General features: G+C 41.5%; 1 protein-coding gene across 1 annotated transcript in view; it reads right to left on the bottom strand.

The window, feature by feature from the left end:
• The window catches only part of SLIT2 (slit guidance ligand 2), a 350885-nt gene that overhangs the window by 21409 nt on the left and 311086 nt on the right, over positions 1-18390 (bottom strand). The window contains 4 exon segments of the mRNA XM_023759096.1: positions 1525-1655; positions 3169-3409; positions 3516-3653; positions 10371-10464. Coding sequence (XP_023614864.1) covers positions 1525-1655; positions 3169-3409; positions 3516-3653; positions 10371-10464 — 604 coding nt within the window.

Here is an 18390-nt window from a genome sequence, read left to right as displayed (position 1 = left end):
GAGGGGGCTGGCCAGGCTGAAGGACCCCCCTCCAGTGCATGAATTTTCATGCACCGGGCCTCTAGTATATATATAAGTAACAGAATGAGAATATATTCTTTTCTTTCAATTGGTCTGTTTAGTTCATTTAAATTACTTGCCTAGGAAAACAGACTGCATATAGCGTTATGACCCTGCCCTAAATGTGTGACTACTCTGTTTCTACACGTGAAGAAATTTACTAGGTAACTTTTCTGCAGGATGACAGAGGGGCTCTGAAGGTTAATCTTATGCCTCATAAATACCTTCCCTTTCACGTCGCCAATGTATCATCAATATCATTATATTATTTTAAAAAAGCCTTCCAAAATGAATGATAAAATTATCTATGATATATTCTATGCAACCATTGGTTTACTACATGAAAGCTCTCTAAGGGCAGGAGTTTTGTTCCTGAAAGTTTGGAACAGGGCCTAGCACACAGTAGGTGCTCAATAAACATGTGTTGCATGAATAGTAACTTTATATTTCTCACTGTGCTGAGTTTCTACTGCAGTTGTTTCTCTAGAGCTATGCTCCACAGATCTTTACGGGCTCTGAGCCCTAGGAAGCTCCAGTGTGACTTACATTACTGGGATTAGTGGGTTCATTGTTTTCTGGCATCTGATTTGGCCACAGGGAAGCACCAGGCAGGAGACTGTTGGGAGGTAGGAGAGTGAGGTTGCATATTTAAAACCCTGGTTCCTTCCCTGGGGGCTCACTTCATTGAAGGTCAGAGCTCCTGCCCTGCAATCCTCTCCACATTCCTTTTCTGGTCCTGTATTTCCATAGCCTCTGCCTCCTCTCACTCCTACAAGCAGATGGGTGGGAGCAGCATCCCTCCTTTCTAGCGCCAGGGCAAAATACTACCCCTACCAAGCTTTGTAAATACAGGTGTTCCCCACTTTGCAAAAATTCACTTTACTTCCACTTTACTTTAAGAGAGACACTACATTAGCACCTGCTTTCCTAACCAAAAGAAAGGAATCTGACTGAAAGAATGGGAAGATAAGACACTTTAGCTTTTGTTTTAGAAAGGGAAATATGTACTAGTAGTGTTTGTTTTTCAGTGAGCCTCTGTAGAGAGAGTGAGGCGCCCGGAGCAGCAACTGTGGTAGCATCAAGCTCCTTCCCAGGACCCATACCCAGAATCTCAGCATCCCGCCACCCTAGCTTTGAACTGCGTGTGAGAACATCTGTGCTCTACCTCTGTGTATTTTGTGCGTCCTTTAGCAGATATGTCCTAAGATAATGGCTTTTCTGCTTTACTCCATTTCGGTTTACAAAGGGTTTTGTGGGAAGGTTCTACTCTTGGGTAGCGGGGGAGACCTGTAGTCCTGTAATAAGACTTTCCTGCAATTATCCAACTCATGCTATGGGTAACACACTCATCACAGAGTCTGCTGGAGCCAACTGATCCCTCCCCTCCGCATTACAAAACAACAGAGAAGCAGTGCTTCATGAAACAATAGTTTTCACCTTTCCCAGTAACTGAGAGATCTTCACCTGTAAATGGCAGAGGCCGGGTGAGAGCCGGTGTCGTAGCTGGCGCGCACGCGTCCCCGGTAGAGCTCTACAGCGATGTGGTCCTTGTCCCCCTTGTACAGGAGGATCCCACTGTCTTCATCGGTAGCAATCTAGGAGGAAGGACACTTCCGTTAGTAGGATGGGTCGTCACTCAAACACATTTCATCAAAAAGAAACAAGACTGCTTAGTGAAGGGTTTTTTCTAAGCTTTATGTTTTCCTTATGGCTATGAGAAAATACGATACTGTACGTTGAAATCATTACTTGAAAGATGACCTAGTCTAAATTACTTCCTTGCAAATAAATTCCTAAGGAACTTTAAAAATACATTCATAAACATATTTTTACTCTTCCTGTACATATGGGCAATGCCAAAGCTTCAAGATGCATGTCCCATGAAATATGCAAAAACAAGGAATTTACATACCTAATTTACACTTCGGGAAATTAAAGCTGAAAAATATTTTCCACAGCATTAGAGTGCACAATATCTAACGGAAACCAAGCTTTCCTCCTTAGCTATCAACTATATTTTCTCAGCAGAGAATGATAACGTCTAATCAGGAATAAAAATGGTGGTGTTTCTGTTCTGTTGAAAAAGAACAATAACATGCGCCTAAGTAAACACCGCTGCCTGTGCTTACACTTGGAGCTTTTCACTCACCTGCTCGCCCTGCTTCTGTAACGGACTGTATTTATGGCACATGTGAAATGCGACTGCGCTGAGCAAGGTCGACTTTCATATTTCATATAAAGAAGTGAATTCTTCATAGTGATGGCATGAGAAGAGGGAAATCTTTCTTTTTGCCCTGCTTTCTGGCTTTTAAAGAAGCAGTTCTGTTAAAGTTAGGACCTAAGCCCAAACAGCACTGGGCACTTCTCATAACAATCAATGTGGCGAATGTTGGCAGCCAGGGAGATAGGCTTTTTCGTCAAGAAGGCCTGGCTGCCTCCCGGGGTCCCATTCCCCGTGACTTCTAAAGAACGCCCCGCCCCTCCCTGGGTGCCAAGGTAAACCAAATGCAGAGTGGGACCGATAGGAAACAGGCTAAGACCATTTGAACTCAACACATATAAAATATTTTATTTACTGGATAAAACTAACCTGCCCCCTGTCACCTACAGGTATTACCTCTAATCTACTCTCACCTTGTCTACAGGGCACTGAATCACTGACTCAAAGGTAAAGGTGACATGGTGGAAAGACTAGCAATAAATCTGTTTGTTAATTTCATGTTTATTCTCAAAGGTTTCCAGTTGAAAAGTTGTACGTTCGCTGGATATTTTGCAGAGTGTAGAGCCCGGACTGCAGTCATAAAGATAAATGAATAAAAAGCCTTTACCCAAGCACAAAACAAAGATATATATTTTGTGACTGTGTGTGTGATTTTCTCAAACAAGTAATGAATAAAAATGCCCGGTTCCCACTTAGCTTAGAAAAACACAAATGTTGGCGAGAAGACTGACGCTTTCCCACAGGGGTGCTGTCTGTTATTGTGTTCTGCGGCCTGTAACTGTCTATGTGACAAATAACATCACTCCCAAACCACCACCGTGTTTATGCTGTAGAGCTGGATTTGGCTTTAGATGAGATCAGATCTTGCTGGTTGGGGGGAACCTTACCTGAAGTGAGATGTTCGTTTGAGGCTGAACCTTGGCCGAAGGAATTTGAAGATAGGACTCCTTGTTTACAAAATTCACACTAACCAGCTTCTCACACTTCTCCCCCTGGTAGCCAGGCAAACACTGGCATATGGGCTCATTTATCCTGATGATGCACTGAGCTCCATTCTGACACTCAAAATTGTCACAGGGGCTGGTTCGAGGGAGGACCATGGGCGGAGAAAATTCACAGAACAAGCCACTAAGGAAAGAAGAGAAACATGCTGATCAGATGTTACTGAATGGCCACTGTGCATGGAATCCCGTAAGCCCTAACTCTCCACACAGATGTGAACTTCTCTTCGCACCTGTAACCGTCGGGGCAGATGCACGTATAGCCGTTCACTGCGTCCGTGCAGTGGGCCCCGTTTTTACACTTGTGATCCTGGCAGTCATCGAAATCCACGTCACAGTGCTCGCCGATGTAGCCTGGGGTGCAGTCACATCTGTTTGAACAAGCAAGTAAATGATTTCAAACCCAGCGGAGCCAAAATAAGTCAAACAGTTGCATGTCATCTAGGAAAAGATGGCACCATCTTTAAAAAATGTACTTAGACATGCTCACAGAGGCCCAAACTAAAGGAAGCCTAGAACACAGTACTGGTCTGCAAAGTATCCCATGGCTTCTCACTGGGAACTGTCAGGGGAATGGTGATTTTTATCTTCTGACCAGAGTGAGTATCCATAATCCAAATAAGAATAGAATCAGTTCCCAGGGTTCCTTCTCTCTATCTTGTTTGCTTTCCCACTTTCTTCCTCCCTTCGTCCCTCCCTCTCTCTGGCTCTCTCTCTCTCTCCTTCCTTTCTCTCTCTCTTTCCCTTCCACCTCCCCTCCTTCCTTCCCCCTCTTCCTTCCTCCCCTTTTCCCCACTTTATTTGCCTATAGTGTCCACTACTTTCAGCTCTAATTCATTGGAGGAGTTGAGATGATAAAAGCGCTATCTATGTTGTCAAATTTACTAGAAAATATTAAGCAATTTCCAAATAAATAACATTTTAAAAATTAATAATAGAGAATAAAATGCATTTTTATGAAAAAATATGTTAACACTGGATACCCTAATCCATAATAAAGCCAGAGACTCATTATGGCAGAACGGGGTTGACCTAATGGAGTGAGACAGGGGAGCTGACACAGAATCCCGGGGCCAGTCTCTTGCACAGTTTCTCAGCCTGTTCCTGCTGGTGGAGGGCAGGTGGGTCTCAGCTGCTCTGATGCTGAAGGACCAGGGATAACATACAGCTGATGTTCCTGGAGCACTTCCTCTGTGCCAGCCCCCGCCCTAACCACGTGGCTTACGTGGATTCACTGAATGCTCTCTGCCGGAAACCAATTCCAGCGTGTTCAGCAGGGCTGCATCTGGGAATGGCTGAGGGCATTTCCCCAAACCTGAAAAGGGAATATTGCTTGGCTGCCAGACAGCTCAGGGCATCTTAATCTACATGTTATTGCCTCCTACTGGCCAAACACCTGAACAGCCACAGGCTAATTCCCCCATTTTGACAATGCTTGTGTTTAGGAAACCCGGACCCTTTGAAGTGTATATCTCTGCCTCGCCTCAGGACAAATTGTGTTAATGAAAAGCATGGGGTCCTGGGATGAGGAGACCTTAGACCTAAGAACTTAGAACTTAGCTCCTTCAGCTAGGCTCCTCTGACCCCCAATGCCTTTCAAAATTATGCTTCGTCTCTGGACTCCTATTTAATCTATGCACAGCCTTCTCCAGATTTGCTGAACCCTTCCTGATGCTGGGACAAGAACCCCGGCAGCTCTCCACAGCCCGGTGACATTGGTGCTACCATTGCTCAGCTCTACAGGGGAGGGAAATAGAGGACACATTGTTTAAGCTTGTTGCCCAAGGACATTCAGCTTGTGAGTGCCACAGCAAGAAACTGAACCCAAGAAATCTGACAAGAGCCTGGGTTCCTAACCACTGCACGAGGCTGTTTGATAATTAATCCCGTAGGGCTGTCTGCAAAACCTGCCCCTCTCCTGTGCTGACCACTGGAATCTCTACTATGACAGCAGGTCTCAGGACTTGAGTTGCTTGAAGGAAAGCAGTGTGGCCAGAGCAGGGGTTCTGAACTATGCTTTGTGGAGCTCTAGGGGACCATGGACCCCTACAGATATGGCCATGGCAGGGGGTGAGGTGTTTATGGTAGCTTCCCTCCACCCTCTATCTGCCTCCCAACACTCTCTTGTTGCAATTTATTAGTTTTACACTCTGGGCTCCCATGAGCATTTCTGTTTTGGGTTTAAGAAAGGCTTCTCTGGCCCTGGCCAGTGTGGCTCATGTGGTTGGGCATCATCTCATGCACCAAAGGGTTGTTGGTTCAATTTCCGATGAGGGCACATTTCCTGGTTGTGGGTTCAATCCCAGTCAGGGTGCATGTAGGAAGCAACCTATCAATGTCTCTTTTTCACTTCGATGTTTCTCTCTCTCCCCCTCTTCCTTCCTCTCTCTCTAAAATCCTACATAACAAAAGGCTAATATGCAAATTGACCAAACAGTGGAACGACCAGTCGCTATGATGCACACAGACCACAAGGGGGCAGACGATCAACACAGGAGCTTCCCCCTGGTGGTCAGTGTGCTTCCACAGGGGGAGCGCTGCTCAGTCAGAAGCCCTGAGCCAGGCTCATGGCTGGCAAGTGAAGAGGTGGTGGTGGGAGCCTCTCCCACTTCCACAGCAGCGCTAAGGATGTCCTACTGATGGCTTAGGCCCATGGGGAGCAGGCCTACACCATCTGTCAAACATCCCCCGAGGGTTTCCAGACTGCGAGAGGGTGCAGGCCAAGCTGAGGGACCACCCCTCCGAGTGCACAGATTTTGTGCACCAGGCCTCTAGTCAATAAATAAAAAGAAAAGGTTTGCTGACTTTAAAAAGACAAATATGGAAACTATGGTTTAGCTTTACAGAATTTGGACTTGGCTGTTAGAACTGGGTTTATATCCTGGCTTTATTCTTAAGTGTATGTCATCTTCACTAAGTTGCCTAATCTAAGTGTTCATTTCCTCATCTGTAACATATATAGAATAAAATCATTTCCATCTCATAGGTTTGTTAAAATATTTAATAAAACTACCATCTATAGAATAATTAGCATAGTGTTTGATTTATAATGCATGATCAATAAACGGTAGTTATATTTTTAAATAATTCCATTAAGTCTTTATAATTCTATAAAGCCTTTATGGTTAGGCTGTAGCAATTACCCACTTTTCTATTTTAAAGCCATTAGGGTTTAAGTGAATGAGGATAATTAAAAACACCCAAGTGAATGTGGACATTCCTGAATGCCAGGGGCTTTGTCTGCAAATGCAACATTGGGATTTAAGAGCTACTGGATAACTGATGAATTAAAATAAACGGGCTAGCACACAGACTTTCAGCTCTGCCTGTGTGAATTAAGACATAAAACTAGCTCACTGCATAAGCGTGCTTCCCCTAGAGCCAGTGGTTTCAGTGCTAAATCATAACAATGCAGAGTAAAAAGTCTGAAGTGACGTGGACCCTAAGTGGCTGTAGACACTGAAATAGATGGACAAGCACCAAGAGAAGAGCCTCCATCCATGTTAATGTGAGCAGAGCTAACAGGCCAAGCGTTAAAAGAAAGAAGTGCTCTGAAACACACTGAATTATTTATCTGAGAAAAGAAATCAAAGCAAAAGATAAGAGAGCCATACATTCACCATAGTGGCTAAGAGCTATTTTATATTCTCTTCTCTACAAATGCCATTTCTCAAGCCCCTTAGAACTTGGAGTCACATTATAACCAACATTTTTTTTCTTTTGGTCTTTCTTTTGCTCCTCAGATCTAGCTTTAAAACAGGAAGAAAATATTTAATTAGGAATTCCTTAAAGTTGTATTATAAATAAAACCTATCATATTCCCTCAACTCCATTATCTGGCCAGGAGTGAGGAAGAAAGCAAAGACTATAAAATATACTGTTTGGAAGCCCAAAAGCTGACTAAGTAAGATGCATGCTTGAAAATACTGCTTATGGCATATCGTGGTCTAAAAATATCTCAAAGCAATTTAGGAGATTTATGAGGTATATAATGAAGCAAGAGAAGTAAAACCAGCTCTCTCAGCTTAGTAATAAGAAAATGAAGTAACAGTACAAGTTGTTCAAACAACATTTGTCACGAGAGATTTTTCTTTAGCAGCATTCAAATAGTTTTGGTTTTTAAGTCCATTTTCTTTTTGCACCTCCCTTTCCCACAATGTGCAGTTTTTTATAATGTGGGAGTAATGGCACATACTATGACTTCACCTACTTCCTGCTAAGCTACATCCAGCTGTAAAACAAGCTCACAAATGACTGTGAAAACCACAGGTTCCCAAATCAGCGAACCCATAATCCAGGAAGATGCACTTTGAAGAGTGTGCACCTAGAGCTGCCTGTATGGCTCAGTGGTTGAGTGTTGATCCATGAGCCAAAGGGTCAGTGGTTCGATTCCCAGTCATGGCATATGCTGGGGTTGCCGGCTTGATCCCCAGTAGAGGGTGTGCAGGAGGCAGCCCTCATCATTGATGTTTCTCTCTTCTCTCTCTCTCTCTCTCTCTCTCTCTCTCTCTCTTTCTCTTTCCCTCTCCCTTTTTCTGTCTGAAATCAATAAAAACAACTGAAAAAAAGAGTGTGAAACCTCAAAAATTAAAAACAGAACTACCTTATGACCCAGCAATCCCACTTCTGGGTATTTATCCAAAGAAATCCAAAACACTAATTCGAAAAGATATATGTACCCCTATGGTCATTGCAAAGTTACTTACAATAGTCAGGACATGGAAGCAACCTAAGTGCCCATTGATAGATGAGTGGATAAAGAAGATGTGGCACATGCATACAATAGAAGGGCATGAAAAGAATGAAATCTTGCCATTTCTGACAACATGAATGGATCTCCAGGGTATTGTGCTCAGTGAAATAAGTCAGACAGAGAAAGACAAATACCATATGATTTCACTTATATGTAGAATCTAAAGAACCAAATAAATGAACAAACAAAATAGAAACAGACTCATAGATACAGAGAACAAACTGATGGTTGCCAGAGGGTAGAGTTGGGGGACTGGGTGAAAAAGGTGAAAGGATTAGAAACTACAAATCGGTAGTTGCAATGTAGTCAGGGGACTCTGAAGTATAGCATAGGAAGTGTAGTCAATAATATTGTTATGATTATGTATAGTGCCAAGTGGGTACTGGACGTATTAAGCTATCACTTTGTAAATTATATAAATGTCTAACCACTAAGCTGTACACCTGAAACTAATATAACATAATATTGAATGTCAACTGTAACTGAAAAAAGAGTATGCAATCTAATGATGGTAATAGAAGACATTGAATTAAAGATTCATCTTTTTGAAGATGAACTTCCTCATTTTGAAATGATTTCCATTGTCTTACTAGTATTTTATTTTATAACTGCATTGTACAAAATCCTATGAAACCTATATAGCAGATAAGCAGTTATGGAAAAGCACCTTCTTTGCTGATAATTTTATCTGAGAAATGATATTTTAATCAAAGTGATAGACTTTCAACTTGCCAACTGTGGGCAGATCAAAGACATTAGGAGTTCAACTAATTTATGTACAGTATATAGATGAACAAAAATGCAATGCAGAATTTTGTATAAAGATTTTACTAAGAATTTTGTGGTTTTTTTGGAAGTATAAACTAAAATTTGAAAATTAGTATAAAAGATATTCTTTTCCTTTTTAGTAAGTCATCAAATGGAATCAGTAGATGTTGCTACTGTATCTGAATATTCTACAATGATAAATTTTAAGCCAAGTTGCATCAAAGAATTAAATACATCTTGAGAATAGATATTTTTCAGATTCATCTTTAAAGGCAGTGACGGGGTCTTGGTAATACTGACCCTTACCTCCCATCCTACAGACAATGTCTGATGATCTGTTGACAAATTTCAATGTTAGAGTCCCAGCTTGAATCCCATCTCCTCTCACAAAACTGTTCCTGACCTGAGTCACTTTTAATTCTCTGAATCCCATGGCAATGAAGCCTGAGTAATTTCATCGAGAAGATCAAGCATGTGAAAGTGAGTAGCTATAAAGCAGTATAAAAATATAAGATGGTACTATTGCCACATGCCCTGACCCATGGCAGGTGTTCAATAAATATTGTGGAAAGGGACAAATGATGTTATTTGCTAGTTGTCTGATGTAAGCACAGCTCAACTCCTGAACCCGGGTGGGTCATCCCTGAGCGTCCGGCTTACCTTCCATAATAAACCCACTGCAATGTTAAGAAACTACAAAACTCCTTAGGGGTCACCTGTGCTAGAAGAATCACCCAGCTGGGAAGTATATATCTGAGCTCCAGCTCTGCCCATGAATAACCTCGAGATACCTGGGCAGCCACTGACCGCTCTGGGCCCGGTTTCCTCATGTTTAAAAGGAAGCATTTGGGCACGATGGTCTCTAAACTACTACTGCCTCTAAGGAGAGAAGTTGCTGTTGATAGACCCTTGAGATATTTCAGGATCGTGCCAAAGATGTAATTTAATTTGATACCAAAACTATTCCGGGAAGATTGCTGAGGAGGACATAAAAAATGATTTTGAAGTTCTGAGTTCAGGTGAGGGAGCTCTCTACTCGGAGTGGCTGTATGCTTTACCATCCCCCCAAGACGTATGCAAGGTGAAGGGGGTCCTATCAATGAATATGCTGAGACAACAGGCATGAACTGGGACTGTCCCAGGACCACCTGGAACATAGGGCCCTCTCTCGTCCTCACCTTAGAGAGTTAAAACATTGCTGCAGATCAAAACATGTTCGGTTACGTTAAATTAAACATTCAAACAATAAAGCACCTACCAGGTATTCCAAATTTATTCAGCCTTCAAAGACATTTTCATAAATATAGTCAAAGGCTATTTTACTTCATGCACACCTTCTTAGGAAGAGTCATGGATAAGTAGGAAACCCTCTCTTTTATTTTATTTTTCAGTGTACTAAAGCAAAGTCCATACTGTTTATGACCATTTATACAAATGTCTGGACCCCAGAGAGTATGTCCCTTTAATCCTGAGCAAAGGTGTAAAGCCAGAGCCTGAGGGCAGGTGGAGAAGAGCAGCTCCGAGCAGAGGGGGCCCCAGGTGAGCACCGAGGCAGCCCCTGACTTACTTGACTCCCTTTGGCGTCAGGATGCACTTGGAGTCGTGCTGACAGGGGTTCAGGTCCTGGGCACAGAAGTCCAGCTTCTCCTCACACAACTCGCCTGTTAACATGGCAAACAGCGTTAGTTCAGAGAGGAAGGTTGGTAGCCTTCCGGCAGCAGGCTGTGCCATGGGCCTTACAGTGTGACCCAGCTTGTGATTGGGGGGAAAATAATCACAAAACAGAAGCAAAGGATCCAAACTGCTGGTTCTATTGGTATGCAGTCTTATGATTTGGGACAACACAAGTATTGCGATCTGTGACGAATATTCTGTTGGATTTAGACAAAGGAAATCTGATTGCTTTTCATGTCTGTTATTCTATTATTGTTATTCTGGACTTTTTATGGAGGTATAGCATCTACCCAGAGGATAAATGAATAGCTAATAAATATTCACCGGCTGAGCCCACTCATGTCACCACATCCGCATCCAGGAACAACCCCATCGACCAGCATCCCAGAGGTCTGGGGTAAATAACTGCTATCCTGACAGTTAGTACCACAGAACAGTCTTGCCTGTTTCAGAGCTTGACGCAGGTAGAATCATTCTGTATTTACCCTTTTATGTCTGGCTTAGTCTATTTAACGTCTGAAAAATTAATCCTCGGATCTTCATAGTCTCCAAGGTCTAATAAGTCTAGAATAAGATATTTTCCCCACTTATGACTTATTGCAATAGCTCCAGAGAATACTTCTAAGCTACCTCCACCAAGAGAGACAGGAAAAAGCAAAAGGAAAATCAATCTAAATAGAGAACATAGACTTTTTTCTGGGCATCAGCCAGCTCGTAAGGAATAGTTTTTGTCAATAAAAGTGAGTGAAGAGCATAACCATGCGGAGTCTAGACACACTGTGTTAATTGCACGTCTGACTCTTTCTTAGAAACTTTCTTCAGATACAAATAACATGGGTCTATTTCATTTTCAGATATATTAGGTCAAATAGGATTTTCAGAGAGAGGACTTTCCCAATCATTGTGTGAGAGATTAAGGGGACTGGAAAAATATAAAAGTTCTTTTCTATCTTACTTCTGAATTAATTTTTAATTATTTTAGTGACACATCTATAGGCTGCTGTTCATTTCCAAGAAACTATTGGAACTTTGATTTGTTCAACATGTGTGGATTTAAACAGTACTGGTTTAAAAATGAGGAGTTTGCAGCACATCCCTTGTTAGAACACTATCCTTTTAGTAACGCTTTGCTAAGGGGTAGAAGTAGTTGCCTAATAACTAAATGTGGCATATTATTCACACTGCAAGCATCTTTTTCTATGATGCAAGTATATAAATGTGCTCATCTAAGTGTTACATCAACTTGATCTATGATAAGGTAGGTATTTTTTCTCTGTCTCTTAAGATGAAATCATTGCACTGAAAGTCTCATATATTTCTTGTACAAGAAAGTTTTGTGTTTATAAATCTGTACAAAAATGTTTTCTCAACTATATATGATGAGCTATTTTTAAACAGGGTTTATTTAAAGCTTTGTACTTTCTGTTAGTATAAGAAAGGGGTACACGCTTTACTTTTTATTCACTTTGATCTGATCCTATTCGACCAAACCCAACCCAACCCAATCCAATTAAGCCAATCTAAACTGTGGTTCATAAGGATTTACTATACGATGTTCTGAGCTAGATGCTGGGGCTACAGGATGGATATGATGGGCGCTGCCCTCAATCATCTCCCAATCTACCGCCAGGGGAAGTCTGAGCTGGAGATAGAACATAGAGAATAAAACTTCAGCTCTGAGGGATGAAAATAGGAGTTGTCCCTTTCTTCTCCACCGGATATTTCTTCATAAACTTGTTGTGGGCAAAAGGTGAGAAAGGAAATGACTCTAAGCAATTACTGGCTAAACAGATTGCCAAGTGTGTAATCAGTCACAGCTTTAAGACTAAGTGTGCCAACTTGAGTGTGAAAAGCTACATCAATGTGAAATATTTCTTACCTTATAAGGAGTCTATGCTATAAGAACAGCATAGCGGCAATAGTAATCATTACTAAAGCTGTGTATGATAGTTCTTTGTGACCATTACATAGCTACACATTGGACTCTGGTAAGATTACTTCAAAAAGGATTTGTCTCCTTTTAAGTATCACCAAATACTGTAATATTAACAAGTGTTACAAGAGCATTTTCTGCACCCCATTACTGCCTAATTCACTATTCAAGCCCAATCTCCCATTCCTATACTTTTGGCACCTGTGACTATTCACTGGCTTACAAATTTATCTCAAATCTGTGCCCAAGCTGATGGTGTTTCATTTTGCTTTAGTAACTTTAATAAGTTCTGTTTTCAATTTTTACATCCATTCTGTGTCCCCTTCTTTATGAAAATTTCCTAGATATTAACCATTTGTTATTTATGTACAATTTCTATATGCCATGTCTGCTTCTGCCTATCTAATGGTACATATTGTATGCACTGTTATCGACTTAACTATTATATAGTGCTCACTACTATGTGTCAGAGAGTTCTAAAGGCTGTGCAAATATGCCGTCACTAAATGTTCATGAGAATCACATAAGGTAAGGTTGTAGGGTTGTTCTGTTTGGGGTGCACTGCATATTATTGGTGCTTATTTCATTCCCTTTCTTTGAAAGTTCATTGAGAGCAGTATGCTTGGCATGCATAGCTTTACATATTTTTAGAGTATGGTTTGGAGACATACTAAAATAATAGTTATTGAAAGAAAGAGTCATGCTTTTCAAGGCAATAACTCTATCTTGCTGATCTATATTCAACTTGGATTTCAATTTAACCTTTAGACATTTTTTTCTGGTTCATTTTATTGAATAGTCACTCATGAATAATAACTAGGTTATGCTCTTTTCTTTAAACAAATGTTAAAATAAATATTTTCATTGGGCTATTTAATTTGTTGTAATTGCATTGGATTATGCTGTATTTGGGGGAAGGCAGCCTTTAAAGTTTAAATAGTGTCCCATAGTGGTGAGACCTAGGAGCTCAATATAAGATGGGAAATGTAGCCCTAACTGGTTTGGCTCAGTGGATAGAGTGTCAGCCTGCGGACTCAAGGGTCCCAGGTTTGATTCCAGTCAAGGGCATGTACCTTGGTTGCAGGCACATCCCCAGTAGGGAGTGTGCAGGAGGCAGCTGATCAATGTTTCTCTCTCATCGATGTTTCTAGCTATCTATCCCTCTCCCTTCCTCTCTGTAAAAAATCAATAAAAATATTTTTTAAAAAGATGGGAAATGTAGCAAGTCCCATAGACAAATGCAGGACTTGATATCTCCTTCTCCATCAGTAAAGAAAAATTGGACATTTGAAAATACCACTGGTTTTCCAGGAATAATGGAAATAAAATGCACTAACAGTTGTGTGCTCATATATTTTTAGCCACTAATGAAAAACTTCTCATGCCCTAACCGGTTTGGCTCAGTGGATAGAGCATCAGCCTGCGGACTCAAGGGTCCCAGGTTCAATTCCGGTCAAGGGCATGTACCTTGGTTGCAGGCACATCCCCAGTAGGGAGTGTGCAGGAGGCAGCTGATCAATGTTTCTCTCTCATCGATGTTTCTAACTCTCTATCCCTCTCCCTTCCTCTCTGTAAAAAATCAATAAAAACTTCTCAAAACCTCAGAGTATTGAGAGGAAATTATGCTCTTCTTCTTCCTCTTTTCTCCTTCTTTTTCTCCTCCTCCTCCTCCTCCTCCTCCTCCTCCTCCTCCTCCTCCTCCTCCTTCTCCTCCTCCTCCTTCTTCTTCCTCATCTTCTTCTCCTTCTCCTTCCCCTTCTCCTCTTCCTCTATATCATCATCATATCATCATCACCATCATCATCATCATCTCATCATCAGTATGTGTGTAGTCAAAGCAAGACGTGTTAGTGGAAAATCAGGAAGAAAAAAAAAGGAACCTGACTTTGCTTTTTTAATGGCCCAGGGCCTGCCTGAGATCATATCATCAGTGGTTGCCCCCCTTCCTGAGATGATAAAGTGTGAGGTGACAAAAAGGAAAAGTGGAAATGTTCTTTCCACATAGTTAATGTTATAATCTGTTAATTCTATAAGCAGGTCTTTATATTTTTAACACGGCATCAGGAAAGATAAGTCAGCCCATTGGAGTGGATAAGGTCAACGTGGTTGAATACAGATTAAATTTCAGTGCCCATGAACTCCTTAAAAGACAGGGGTCCAAACAGACCCTGACTGTGTAATTTGACACCAATCAGGAAAGCCTATTTATTTGCTCTCAGCCCTGGATCCTTAAAGGTCCCCAACGATAAAGCAATAGTGTGGACTACCATGGTTGCCTGGCATTTATGATCTCACTTTTGATGAGACAAGGAAATTCCTCTTCCTCATGCTGCTAGTTTTCAGCTCTTTTGTTGATGAAAAGTTACAAACTTGTGTGTGTGTGAGTTGTCTGTGTTTTCAAGAAATAGAGAGTGGTCAACCAAAGAGCCTATTGCTACCACTTCAGGATATGAGAGTTAGTGTATGATTGGCTCTAACTTGTAAAAAAAAAGCATCATGTGTCTTAAATAGAGGTGACTTTCTTTATAAGAAAATAATGTCTGATTGTGTCTGTGTGGTAGAAATGGCAGAGAGTGGGACTGAAAATGCCTGAGTTCTATAGTTACACTAATGTGAGCTGTGATGGAACAGGGGAAGAGTGATGTTCGCTTCCCTAAAAGGCTGCGATACCTCAAAGCCTACTCTAGAAAGAGATACAATTCATTATTTACTGAACACCTGCACATGTGGATTTTATGAAGAATTTGATGTACTGGTAATGTGACCATACATCCTGGCTTGCTCAGGACAGTCCTGGTTTACACCTGTTGACCCAAGGCAATTTTCAATAGTGCCCCCATGCACCCACACAGATGCCCTGACTCGGATGAAAAATGTTATGGTCATATGAGCAGTAAAAGCTGAATCATCAGAGTTAATGTTCTGTTTGAGTGACGAGTGAACGAGCATAAAGGGAGAAATCATAGGCAGAAACTACTCTGACCGGGTGAGATGACATTGGGTGCTGAGTTATTGCTTGGAATGGCCTTCTGCAACTTATTCAGTATAAAAGAGTGGACTGGTTGCAGAGAAGTGAACTGTTTTATTGCTCTGGGCCCCAATTCTTCATTGGTGAAATGAGGTTCTGAAATGGAAGGTATACAAGGTCTACTGTGGCTCTAAAAAGTATTTTAAAAATGCTTATAAAGAGATGGATAACGCAGATAGCCAGTTAGCAGAGGGAGCATCACACTGAACTGCACACAACAATGTTATTGCATTCAGTGGCAAAAACAAAGTGTCAGCGATGTCCAGAGCCCCCTAAGGTACCAACACTGTGAATCTCATTGCAAAGCGGCAGAAATCTCTGTGCACTTTGATGGTTCTTCCGGGAAATAGTGCCTGGATTGGCCTTGCCTCCTGTTTCATTTTAGATCCATGAACCGAACTGATGCTAATGTTCCTTCCTTTTTAAACACCAGGGGCCTTTCCCTTTTATCTTCATTTGTACCTCTGGTATCTTCAGTTATCGTTTTGTTTACATCTTATTACCAAACTTACCAAAATAGTTTTATACCTGTTCTATAAACTTCTCCCATGGAGTGATCTGCCTATGGCTTTTCTAATGATTCTGACAGCAAATCAGATTTCTAACATTATCCTATATTTTGAGTGGCAGTTATGTGTGAGTCCCTGTGTTAAATGCTTGGAGTCTAATGGTGAACAACAATGACAACAGAGAAATGATATCCCTACTCTCCTGGAGCTTATCCATGAGCAGTGGAGCAGAAGGAAGATAGTCATCTAATAATTTCACAAGTAACTCTAAAATATATGATAAATGCTGAGCAGAAAAATGTCCAGGTACTCTGGAAGAGGGATGGACTGTGAGGGAGGCTTTTCTGAGGTGAGCAATGGATGTGAGAGTGAAGTGGGGATCTCACGGACTGACAGGGGTTCTGTGCAGGAGGTGGCATGGGGAATGTGAGCTCTGAGAGACAGGAAGTGAGCCCAGGAGAGTGTAGTACCAGAGATGGCCACAGAAGTTGGCAGGGCCCACTTGGTAGAATGTCTTTAATCTATGAGCATTGATGGGGTACCACTGCAGGGTTTGAAGATGGATGATGTTCAGATGACATCTGCACTTTGAACAGAACATTCTGGCTGTAGTAGAGGATGGATTACAGAGGGACAGATATGAATGGACATGAGAGACAACTTGGCTTGCACTCCATTGGTGATAGAGGAGATACAAATGGCCTGGAGAGGTGGTCAGGAAGCCAAATAGGTGAACATTTGTGATGGATTTGGATGATGAGGCAGTTGAGGGAAGAAGGTGTCTGGAACTTCTAGGTGTCTGGTGTGTATATTTGGAAGTGCTTTTTAGTGACACGGGCAATACTGAAAGAAGATCAAGTTTTGTGGTGCAAAGATCAAGAGTTTTAACTATGGTGATGTGGTCTTATGGGTTGAATGTGTTCCCCCCCAAAAAATACATATGAATGTTGGAGTCCTCCAGCACCTCAAAATGTAAACTTATTTGGAGGTAACCTCATTATAGAGGAAATCAATTTTAAAGAAAAAACACACGAAATCATCAGGGTGGGCCCTACTCCAATATGGCTGACGTTCTTATAAAAAGAGAAAATGTGACAGAGAAAGATGATATGAAGAGCCACAGGGAGAAGGTGCCCAGCTACAGGCCAAGCAGAGAAACCTGCAGCAGATTCTCCCTCACAGCACTCAGAGGACCAGGCCAGTTGACACTTGGATCTCAGACTCCCAACCTCCAGAACTGAGAGACAATACATTTCTGTTGTTTAAGCCATGCAGTCTCTGGTACTTGTCATAGTAGCACTAGCAAACCGATCCAAGTGGTAAATTCTAATTTAATCAAGGTTTAGGGTGGGGAATAAAAGTTTACTCCTCCCTTCCTTCCTTCCTTCCTTCCTTCCTTCCTTCCTTCCTTCCTTCCTTCCTTCCTTCCTTCCTTCCTTCCTTCCTTCCATGTCTCTTTCCTTTCTTAATTCATCCCATGTGGTTGTTCTCTCCTGAGCCTCAAATTTTCTCCCAGGTCTCAGAGCTTCTTCAATTGTCTGTAATAAGTGATGCAGATGGTCCAAGACCATGACCTCTGCACTTCAAAAGTGGCAAGGTCCGCACAGAGTACAGCAGAGTAGTCTGGCATTGCCTTTGTTTGCTGCTCGGGCTAGAAGCCTCTCTGCAAAGCACTGGTTGACTGGGACCAATAAACCCTCGGCCCTCCCTCCATAGGGAGCTGGCATTAACAGTTAGGGTTTGCAGAACGGGCTACTCAAACATTAATAAGTGCCAATGACATATGACGTTAGGCTATTAAAGGTGACAAAGGCAAGAGAACCACACACTGTGGTGTCTTAGTGAGGGGGAGAAAAGTGAGTCCAATACCTAGTTCCATCAACTTTACCATAAATTTGGAGATTGGCTTGAACTTTGAATAACAGCTGCACTTCAAAATAACTACTAATATCTGCACTATCCTTAGTTATAAAAATTATACTCTTGAAAATGTTTTATGAACTTTAATTATGTCAAAGACATCCAGACAACACAAGTGGTGGATACCCGAGCTATTACCAATATGATTTCTGTTTCCCACACAAGCACTCAAATTTCTTAAACAATATTTTTCTAAAAAATACTGGCTTAACTCATGGCACTCTCCCAAATTCTTAACTATGGTAATGCTTTGGCAAATCAATGAATAATGAAGATTCCATCTAGTCCATGGCAGTTAAATGTTTCCTGAAGTGAATAATAGTGTAAAAGAAATTAACCACTTCTAATAGCATCTATTTATATGTACTCTGGAGTGAGAATTTTTTATTTGACCAAAATTTTAAAAAAGGTGCTTTGGTTTAATACTTTTTATAATGTAGTGTTGTGGGAAACATCTTGAGTTCTATCCAGCAAATGATTAAAGGGGGAGCATGACAAAGTCCTTACCCTGTAACAGTGATGG

This window comes from Myotis lucifugus, unplaced genomic scaffold, assembly GCF_000147115.1.
Source record: "Myotis lucifugus unplaced genomic scaffold, Myoluc2.0 scaffold_147, whole genome shotgun sequence".
Classification (NCBI taxonomy): Eukaryota; Metazoa; Chordata; class Mammalia; order Chiroptera; family Vespertilionidae; genus Myotis; species Myotis lucifugus.
The sequence above is the reverse complement of the archived record's forward strand: the minus strand, read 5'-3'. Positions and strand labels throughout refer to the sequence as shown.